General features: G+C 39.7%; 1 protein-coding gene across 1 annotated transcript; it reads right to left on the bottom strand.

The window, feature by feature from the left end:
- Positions 1 to 9892, bottom strand: LOC120341470 (alanine--glyoxylate aminotransferase 2, mitochondrial-like). The gene is made up of 7 exons (XM_039409978.2): positions 9738 to 9892; positions 6262 to 6355; positions 5506 to 5721; positions 4391 to 4563; positions 3176 to 3416; positions 2582 to 2732; positions 1 to 1484 (listed from the first exon to the last, which is right to left on the bottom strand). Exons 1-7 carry the CDS (start codon positions 9872 to 9874, stop codon positions 997 to 999), a joined length of 1500 nt encoding a protein of 499 aa, XP_039265912.2. The 5' UTR covers positions 9875 to 9892; the 3' UTR covers positions 1 to 996.
- Between the last annotated feature and the right edge of the window lie 1681 nt (positions 9893 to 11573).

Here is an 11573-nt window from a genome sequence, read left to right as displayed (position 1 = left end):
AAATGGAACGACAGTTACGTTGGCTTTGGCTTTATCAAAGTAAATCGAGATGACAGAGAATGTGTCCAATGCCTGCATTGCTCGTATGTAATTAGCAATAAAACACCACGTTCACGTAAACTCCAAAACCACCATGACAAAAAATCATCCCCGGGTGGAAGGTCCGGTTTTGTCAGAGGAAGAACCTGCTCTTGAATGCATCTATGAAGTGGCATATCAGATTCTTACCCACAAAATCTAGAAACTGTCTTGATATTGACAGTGACATTCGTCTGGCCATATTAAACCGTTGTCCAATATAAGAAACCTCGTCAGACAGTCCCAAGCGCAAGATTCCCATGATTGTATACTAAAAAGCTTTTACTTTCTTGTCTGTGGTTTGCATTCCATGAAAGGTCGTAAAAACATATTAAAATCCAACAGGTTTAGTTTTTTGAAATGACGAACAGGGGGGCCACGAGTGCAAAAAGGCGCCGGAAGGGGGCCACGCACGACCCGTAAATGGTTGACAACCACTGGCTTATAATGAACTTCTCAAGCGGAAGATAAACGATATATTTCAACATACTAGATTCTAAATATATTTCACGTACATACTTATACATCAACTAGAACGAGATGATATCCGACAATCACAAATAGAAAAATAATTTTGAAAAAAGCAAAAGTGTCGTGAGAAGTGAACAATGATTTTTCGGCAGAAAATGTGGCAAGGGCCATGGAGGCATCGTGAAATGAGAATATTTGGCGAAACTTGATTGTTCTTAACTTTTGTTATTCTCTACCCCTTATGGATAAAAAAATTGCATTTTGCTCCATGGGAGCTACTATTATGTGGAGGGACATGAATGTTTCGGGTTCGGCATTTGCTGCCCAACTTATTTAACTTTGGGTAAGGCCGATTGGGGTTGAACGCAAGATGCGTAATCTGCGATGCCAACAGCTTTAATTAGGCACCAAGGTAAGGGGTGTGCAAACTGCAAAGTCCCAGAGAACTCAAGCCTGTCTGTCTTGATAAGATTGGAAGGCTCGCCTGAAAACTGAAACCGCAAAATTGACGTCATCTACTGTGATGCACATTGGGGGTTTGATGCGTAATACGTTGCCATAGTAACCGCCTCTCCCAACTAAAACCCCTAAATCCTTGATTTCATCGAATATTTTGACAAAATCTGGACCCAATAGTGGATCTCGAGTAGCTTTATTGGCCACGAGTTCAATTCCCATCATTAGTCCTTTCCCTCTGACGTCACCAACTACGTCATATTGATCTCGAACTTTTCCGAGCTCTTCTAGGAAATAAGTTCCAATATCCGCGCATCTTTGTTGCGTTTTTTCTTCTTCCATTACATCCAATACACTGCTGCCGACAGCACACGCGACAGGATTCCCGCTAAAAGTGTTGAAATGTAAAACTCCTTTCAATGCTTGCGCTATTGCGGGAGTTGTAACAAGGGCAGCCATTGGAAACCCGTTTCCGATTCCTAAAAATAAATTTAAGTAGTAGAGTAGGACACAAAATGGCGCCCGATGTCCGCAGAACGTTTAATGACGTCATAGCAAACAAAAACAAATCTCACAGAGCTAACAGAAATATTTAAAATGAATAAAAGTAATAGCCTTCTGGGGAAAAATTTTATCTTCAACCACTGAAAATTTCAAAGCAATTGGTCCAGTATTCGAAGAGAAAAGCGTTTTTTTAATATTTCCACTAGTTGTGTTATTCTGTGTCAAACAACAAGAACAACATAATATTGCAACGATCGTTATGTCCACTACGTGTCCAACAATATGCACAATACGGATTCTTAGAATGGGATCCACGGGCACCTATGAGCGGCATTCGCTATAATGAGTCCACAGAAAAAACTAATCAAGACAAATTCACTTTTTATGGTGCATTTTTATTTAAGTCTCTAAGTTTGGACAATGTGTTATTGTTGTCGTGTAAGTTTGTTTTTCATCAATTCAATAATACATTTTCTATTTTTGCTTATTTTTTAGCATTCATCAAGTACTATACCATGTACTGCATTATTTTCTTATGAAAGGGCCCGTTATCTTTTGTCAAAAAGTCAAAAAAGGATTTATATTGGTAACATATTTATTCTGCATGTACTATTTTATTACAATAGGAGAGTTCTGGATGAATTGAAAAAAAAATTATTAGGGGGGTTAGGGGCTTTCCTTACGCCAAGCTGTTTAGGAATTCACAATAGGGTCCTAGTTTCACGAGAAAACATATGTGCCTCAAGGTAGATTAGCGGAGCTTTATGCCTCAGCGATGAAGACCGTTAACCGTTATTAAATTTTGGCGCTCACGTAGTATGTGAACTAAAATGGCGGGCACCGGAACGTAGTATGTGTACCAGGTTGGGACATAATTTTATTCCAATTTTCCCTATTTTAGTTCTATTAATAGTTCGGGGACTAGCCAAGTGACTTCCGTAGTATTTGTACCTGAAATTATGGCCCAACTTGGTACACATACCATGTTCCGGTGTCTGTCATCTTGGTTCAAATACTACATGAGTACCTAAATTTCTAGTAAGTCATAAAACCGTATGGAACCGGAAATTACCTTTTGCCATTGTTACAATATCCGGTATTACGTCATGAGTTTGAAACCCCCACATATGCGATCCCATCCGTCCGAAACCTGTTTGAACTTCGTCCGAAATGCACAAACCTCCCCTTGATCTGACAAGTTCGAAGGCTCGTTTCAAATACCCCTGCAGATAGAATTGAAATTATGGTCATAAAATATAAGTTCGACAGTTGTATATCGTGCAAGCGTCAGGCACATGCTCGCAATAATCGCCAAATTTATTAATAATTTACAAATAATTCTAAGCTCGAACCAGACAAGAGACTGTTGTTCGCCATATGATTAAGCCGTCTGACCACCTCTAAAGATAAACACGAAAACCTATCGAATTGAAAGCTCGGCATCAACATTTCATTTGAGTTCATTCATCATATAATATCAGGCCTAACTATTCCTATCACCTACACCTACATAAACTGCCGACTGGACAGGAGGCCTTGGTTTGCCCTATGACATCCCATCTTACTGGCTTTCCTCTTCCGCGATGAATATGAACAGACTGAATATTCGGATTCAACCTTTCATTTGGATTTGTCCATCATATACTGTTAGCTGTTTATTCCTTACTTTTGGAAACTGAACGGAACCGCCAACTCCTTGAATCGATTCAGCAAAAAATGCAGCAATTTTCGGAGGTACCGAATAGTTCAAGACTTCTTCCAGCTGCCCTATGTATTCATCCTCCGCCATACAGTGTCCTTCCGCGCAGCTGCAAGTTCGATCCACCTGAACCGGGGAATCCCGGCAATGCGACCCTCCCCAGACCCCACGATATGGATCGGGGTTCATTGCATGGTGGATTCCGAATCTGTGAAAAAGGAAATTATTTTTTGATCCTTTTGCTAAATAATTTTTTACATAACATACAACGTAGTTCCAGAAGTATGTGTAACCTGGTAAACATACTATGTTCAGGTTGTGCGCCATCTTGGTGCCCATACTTCGGGAGCGCCCATACAACACATATACTTAAATATGGGAAACCCAAGAAGACCCACTTTGTATACCTGCAGTTGCTGGCTTCTCCAAAGGTCAAAAAGTTACCAATAAGGTGGCTCCCGAATTATATGCACCGAGATGGCGCTCAACCTGAACATAGTAAGTGTACCAGGTTAGGGTTCAGGTTGTGCGTCATCTTAGTGCACATACTCCGGGAGCGCTATAATAATATTAAAGAACTAAAGAATATTAGTAGTACTGCATCAAATGCGAAATCCCTTCCAAAGAACGACAAAATTCGAATTCCTCCATAGCTGGGAAATATGGTTCTAAGCACTCAAGCTTGCATCACCTGCCCAGTTTCACGCCGCTATCTAGTCTGGTGATAGCGCCGTTAGTCATGTTAATGCCGTTGTTTACTTATTTTGGTTTGAACCCTGGTCCACAACCCCAACAAACAGATTCGGAATAATTCAACATTCGATAAAACTATGACATCTCCTTCAGTATAAGTGAATGCATGCTGCATGCGTGAATGCGGCGCCTTGTTAGGGTACTCCCGTAATGTGTGTACCAGGTTAGGCCATAATTTTATTCCGATTTTCTTTATTTTAATTATATTACGGGTTCGGGGACTGCCTGTGTTAGCCAAGTGAATATACCCCATGCCCATAGGTTACAGTCCCTTTACACAACTTGCTGTAAAGTAGGCGATTAGTTAGTAGGCGTGAAGTAGGCGAATTAGTTACCTCCATATTGGTACACATACTTCTGGAGCCCGCTTGTTTGGGCTAAAGCGAGAAAATCAAACACATACAATATTATTTTTCTACTAATACAAACCCATTAGCGTATGAATGCTTCCATGTTCCGTGGGCAGTCAGTCCAATCGTATAAGGCCCGGCACCGTGATACGCGTTCCTCAATGATATCGCATCAAACGCTCCTGTGTGGATCCTCGCCAACATCAAAGCCATGTCGTTCGCTTCTGAGCCACTGTTGGCAAGAATACAGACCTGTCAAAAAGTGATGGTTGGAGTACAATTCCGGATACACCTATCCGAAATACAGTGAGTTTTACAAACATTATATGAAAGAAATGTACGACCATTGCTTAAATTTTTCGCTCTCCAAGGTGATCTGCACGGGGCGTTCGCACACCTTCAACCCGAAAACGGCTGTGCACAAGCTGCAACCGATAGTAAAAAGCGACTCTTTTTGGGAGGCAACCTTGCTCGCACAAACTACTCTACACCCTCAATATGGGCTTGGGATTCGAACCACCAGTTGTTTTTATTATCGACCACAACACACTCAGTTTCAACAGTCAACACCATCGGGTAACTTATGTTGTTCGCCTACTTTACATCAAGTTGTGTAAAGGGACTTAAATCTTTAGGCAGGGGTATATTCACTTGGCTAACACAGACAGTAACAGAACTAAAATAAAGTAAATCTGAATAAAATGATGACCTAATCCTAACCGGGCACACACTGAGGAGTACCCCGCTTTGCTTGTAATGACCATTCTGCATTCATTTCATACATACGCATGAGGACGGTAACCATAGCCTTGGTCATTGCAAAGAAGGTCTAGCCATCGGTTCCATTACATTTGAACCCACGTACATTTGAACCCATGACAATTGCGCCTGTATGCTATTGCACCTATGGAATTTTTTTTGTTTCACGGATAGTTAAACCCATACTAACCCTAACCCATGGGTTTTAGCACCCGCATATAGATTGAACCCGTGGATATACGCATGGGTTCAAATGTACGTGGGTTCAAATGTACGGTCACCCTAGCCATCATATAGGCATTCTCATCTTGCGGACAGATCAAAGGCAAATATATCCTTACTTTCATGGACGGTCATTTTCGACTACCTGGTGATTTCAGAATTGAATCGAATATTTATTCCAGTTGAGTCGATCGCCTAGACCTCATACCTCACCTTCAAATCTCCAGGCATAGTTGCAACCAATTTCTCAGTGAATTCATATATTGGCGGAGTCATATAGATGGCGGTAGTGTGCCATAACTTTCCCATTTGTTTTTGTGCGGCCTCGTTCACCTTGGGATGGCAATGACCTACGCTGACCGTAACAATCCCAGCAAATAGATCGAGGTATCGCTTGCCATTCTGATCCCAAATCCATTGCATTCGGCCCTGAAACAAAGGTTGGGAGGTATTTTAAGGGCTTGTTTGATCGCTATAATGGGTTTGCTGAACTAGAGATTTCGCAGATATTTAACTCAATAGAAAATCAAATTAAAAAAAGCAAGCGTGTTACAACTATAGGTTTATTTCGATTCCGTAATCGCAAAACTGACGATAAAATGATTGATAAAAACGAAAGAAAAGACGATTACAAAATCAGGAGAGAAAACAAAAGTAAGGTTCGAAACGTACAAAGCTTTAGCTAATGCGGGGCCTATCGTAGACAGAGATACTGAATGAAATTTAGGATTTTGTGATAGAAAATATATTCGACTTTACATTTTAACTAAGTCGCAAATCCCGATTAAAATTACTTCAATTAAAGCCTTGTGCGTGGCGAAAAGTCAGTCCGTGTATATATCGCCAATGTCGTATTGTTATAATTTATATCGGTTAACTACAATAATCTAACGCGGCGCCTATGGAAGTGAGTGCCCATAGCTTAAGGTGGCCTGATGTCGTTCTGTAAATACTGACGACATAATATACCTGTGTGGCGAGCAATGGTCTGCTGTAATATGGAGACAGTGACGGCGATAGCTTCTCTTCATGCAATGTACGTGTTTGGTCATAATGCTTCCCACTGTTGAACAAAAAATTGTCAATTATTTCGCAACAAAACATCCGTAAACGATATGGTTTATATTCAGAGAAATTTCTATATAGTAAATATACTGCGTGTATATATATATACTTGGTGAGCCATAATTAAACGAGGGGATATGTTAAATAAAGGGGATAAAGCAATTGCGCCGTTGCATGCGTTTGTTTTTTTCTCGTATTGTCTCAAATAGTCACTGCGGCCTCAGGCAATTAGCAAAAACACGTTTTGCATCAAATCAATGTAAATTGTACGGTCGATGACAATGAGTGTAAAACACAAATAAGCTGTAATACTATCATTTTGATAATACCTGATATATCAACTAGCCGCTGTATGACCGAATTGGTTTACGTCACATTTTTAAAGTTTTAACAAAATCGCATTTAATTGTACACGCAAACCTAAAATCAAACCTAAGATAGGTACCGACAGATTTGAAACCCAGGCCCTCTGGTCATTGTTACTTATCGATCTTGATCGGTAAGTATGTTGATAGGTATTTGTTTGTTTGTTTGTCTGTCTGTTAGATACGCGCGATATCTCACGAAAGCGAGGTTGAATCTGCTCCAAATTTTGCATGTGCATTCATCATATCTCGGACCAAAAGCCCATGGATTTTTGATGAATTATGTCGTATAATTAGCGAGTTATTAATTGATTAGTGATAAAGGGATCTACGAGAGACGCGTATGACCTGGATTTTTTAGGCGAGAGCGCGCATGTGCTGAGTGTGTGTGTGCGATGCGCAAGTTTCCCTTCGAAAAAGTTTCCACGCCATTGAGTCAGAGTGAAGGATACATGCCGCTAGATCGATAAGTCAGCGATCTCGTTGTTAATTAATTAATCCATTCCTTAAATACGCTATTTTGTTTTTATTGCGTCGATGTGGCAATAGCACATTAGGTGATGTTCGACACCGTCATACAGACAACTATTTGAATCCTATTGGCGATCGCTCATTACTCTGCGTGGGTTCGAATCCTGCGATGCAAAATTATGTTGAGCAGGGGTGTCAAACTCGCGGCCCCAGAGAACTTCCAATGCGGCCCTCGAACGCTTAACAATAATTGTAATATTTTTTTTTATTTAAATATATATATAGTTATATATATTACATTTTTCAAAGTGAAATTGATTATTCCCACAGAAAACGACAATTTACTGAAGTAGTCTTTGAAAATTTTTTTTTTCTGTTTTTAATTTGACCCAATTACGTATACACACAAAGCTTACAAAAGAATACTTGAAAAAATACTCCAGGGATCAAATAAAACGCAGTGAACATGAAGAAGGTGACATTTTTGAAGAAAAAAGGGAGTGGCAATATTTCTTCATTTTTCAAATTTCTAAAGCACATTGTTTGATTTGTCATATTTCCATCAGTACGATGAAAGAATACAATACAAGTAGACATCATCAGAATAAGATCAGCAGTCAATATGACAAATTTAAAAATCAACTTCAAACAGAAATTTTTATGTGGTTGTATATTATTATAATTATACACTACCTAGTTACTAAAGATCAATATTTTTCATAATCCAGGGAGGTCCTGTGCCACGTATTGGTAGGAAATGTGGCGGGAAATGTCTGGTCCGAAAAATCAGTCATTTTCTTGTTTAGTGATCTATACATAAAAATGATAAACGTAATATTTTTGCTCTACTGAAATTAATCAAACATTCTCAACGATCCAGAGTAACCGATGATCAAGTGACCTCGTTAATTAGAGTTGCAACTGTAAAATCTGATAATAGTAAGCTGGTGGCACAAAACAGATGCCAAACGTCAGGACATATGTAATAAAAAAAAAACACTGAGTTTATTCTTCAGTATTTTTGTAAATTTTAAGTCTATATATTTAGATTAAGTCATTTTTAGTGTAGGTATTATTCTTTCTTTATCAAAACTTTGTTCAAAAATGATTTGGATAGTTGTACATAAAAAATTATGATTTTATGTAATAAATACAGTAAATTGAAATAATAGTGAAATGAAAAATTTAATTTGTAAATGGCATTTAAAATTCAAGAAAATAACAAAACTTTATTCGGCTGTTCAATTGCATCACAATATATGTCACAAAGTACACCTGTCTAAAAATATACTTCAAGTATACATTATTAAAGATTTACCAGAAAATGTTTGCGGCCCTTTAAACAATTCTAAAAATGCAATGTTGCCCACGATAACCCATGAGTTTGACACCCCTGATGCAAAGGATTTCTGTTTCTTTTTGCAGTCAATGTGGTACGCGTGAACGATGGTCGATTACGACGCTCTCCGTCATAAAAGTCCGCGCACGCGGAACAATCACGGCGGTGTGGCTCAACGGGCTAAGCGTTAGGAATACGCTCGCTATCGCACCTCTAATTACTCTGCGTGGGTTCGCAGGTTCGAATCCCATGCGGGATAGTTGTGTGCGAGAGGATTGCTGGACTTCTCGCCGTCGTTGGGTGGTTCACGTAACCGCTGGTCGGTTACGGCTTCCTCCACCACCAAGTCCATGCTTCCGAAAACAAACAATACAGTAAAACTAATCCCATACCCGACTTGGAATGGTAACCGGACGAGAGGCCGTGGTTCGCCATATGGATAAGCCGTCTTATCGGCTTACTTTTCCCCCGGGATAAATATGTAAATCCTATCCTATAAGCCAGGGTTTCCCAAAGTGGGGTCCGCGTACCCCCGAGGGTTCGTGACAACTGCACAGGGGGTCTCGCAACGACATGAAAAGGTCTGATCGATATTTAATGATTGATTTCAATTAAAGAGAAATTGCATATTGGTTAGGCGTTGCGGACGAATATCCATTGCACTCAGAAAAGACAATTAAAATCCCTTTGCAACGACCTACATTCGTGAGGCAGCAATTTCATCTCTATAAATAGGATGACAAAATACAGGCCGACCCTTGCCGTCCGATCTATAGGTTTGCTTGTCACGAATTGCTCCGAGAATCGAAAATTTGTGCAGTGAAAAGCAGCCTAATTCATCACATTATTATCGTTTGTGTTGTGATGAAAATGAAACATTATCTTTGCTCGTTCTTCTGGCACTGAAATTAATACGGCAGAGCGTGAGGGTTCGTCAAAATTAGAATTCTCAAATAAGGGTCAGCGGCCCAAAATATTTGGAAAACTCTGAGATGAGCATTAACAATCCGACCTGGGCTGTAAGCCGGGTTAGAGGCTAGGATTTGCCGCGAGAAATGGCCATGTTCCTATTCTATTATAGAAAGCACAATCCGCGACGGTTATAAATTAATTTTCATGAAGCGTCTCACATTTTCTGAAATGCCTGTTAGACAATAGTGATTGCTAATATTCAACAAATCAACCAAACTAGTCGAAGTACTCACTCGTATCCTTCGAATTCAAACTCACATTCTGGCATCCGGGGTCGGTCTGATGACGTCACGTAACCACGCGATCTATTTCCATGAATAAATCTTGTAGTCAAGTTACAGGACTTGAATGTTTGCCGTAATAACGCCATGTTACCAAAATAAATAATGAAACTGGGAAAATAAATACAGATTTATTGCAGCGGTGCGTGCAATACTAGTATTATGCAATCCACCAAGCTTTTATTTCATCATAGAGAGATTTAATAACCTCGATCGGCGTGTTCATTGAAGAGTTTACCCTCCCATTAGCTGCCTTACCCTTTGACATTCAACCTAGCCTTGATTGCATTTGTGATTTTTGAAAAGGCACCCTTGCATTAACTTTGTCTATCAGACCATTATCTGATCCGAATGGAACTTATTTTACCGGTGTCGACAATGCATAGCTGCTTATAAGTAACTTTGTTTACTTAAGTTTATTGTTTATGGCCTAACCCTAACCTGGTACACATGCTACATTCCGGTGTCCGCCATCTTGGAACGCATACTTCAGGAGTACCCCTTTGTTTACTGTTTTAAACTATTACCACGACTTCGCCTCAGTCATGGTCTTAGGCAAACAATACTCTCAACTATTCATTCCCGAGGTGTGGCTTATTCGTTCACCATGCTCGCAATGCGAATTAACAAATCTCTACGCCGACGGGCATAAGTCATAAGTACGCAATCCGAGTCAATACATCAGGTCTTATAAAACTGCTTTCCGGCTTGTTTGAACTTTGAACTATCGTCTTTTTAGATTTGATTTTACGCCTCGACAATTTTCCTTGCTATATGTGTATACGTTATATGCTTCTTCATATCATGCCCTGATGAAGTTTCCTGTTTAAAAAATCGAAACATCGACAAATCGTTTTCTAACATCGGCTGCGCTTTATATTTATCCACCTCGACTGCTTTGCCGTTGCCAAACAAACCTATAAAACGCCACGGTCGCATGAACAAATTCTACAAAGCATTAATAACTTATACGCGAGATCACTAAACCATGCGAAATGTTTGCCTTTGTCTATGTTTATTGTGTACATATCGGTTGTGAGATTCAATGTATCGAACTCACTAACAACGGGTTCTCTCATTTCAGAAAATTTATGTACTGATATGTTACTAATTAGCCTCAACATGACGCAAATATACGGTGCACGTATCTCATCTGCTGAGGTCGCCAAACGAAAAAAACAAGACCGGGTTCGCAGGTATTCCCAGAAAGCCACCATTGTATATAGCAGGGATGGCGAACCACTGACCCGCGGGTCACAAAGAGACCCACCGCGTTTTATTCGTGTCAAGGCACTAATAAAATAAAAAGTAACATATCAGTGATAAAAAATTGAAAAAACCGGCCTTAAAGTAATCTAACAATAACTAAACCATTAAAATGTACCGTCAGTTGGGCAGTCAGGGCTGCGACAGCTCATATTCAAATTGCTAATTTCCGGGCTGGAAAGGTAATTTTCAAAACCCATAATCCAGGACGCATGTCTGCACGGCCGTGTACCGTTATACAGCATGTCATAACAATGCAATTGATCTGTTCATTTCTCGCAACGTATTGTCTCTTTCAAAAGTGCATCTGCAGACTGTTTAAGGGGTTATACGAGAACAACACCAACAGAAGCTTAAAAAATGTTTCAGACGTTTCTTATAGATACCAACATTGATTAAATATTTGTGACTCACTGTTTCCTGTTCCGCGATAAAACTATATTTTTTGATCCATTCATCAAAAAAGGTTCGCCATCCCTGGTATATAGCGTAGTAAATACGATGGTAAACAACAGTAAACCA

The sequence above is a fragment of the Styela clava genome, chromosome 14, assembly GCF_964204865.1.
Source record: "Styela clava chromosome 14, kaStyClav1.hap1.2, whole genome shotgun sequence".
Lineage (NCBI taxonomy): Eukaryota > Metazoa > Chordata > Ascidiacea > Stolidobranchia > Styelidae > Styela > Styela clava.
Note: the sequence above shows the minus strand (reverse complement) of the source record. Positions and strands in the feature narration are given on the sequence as shown.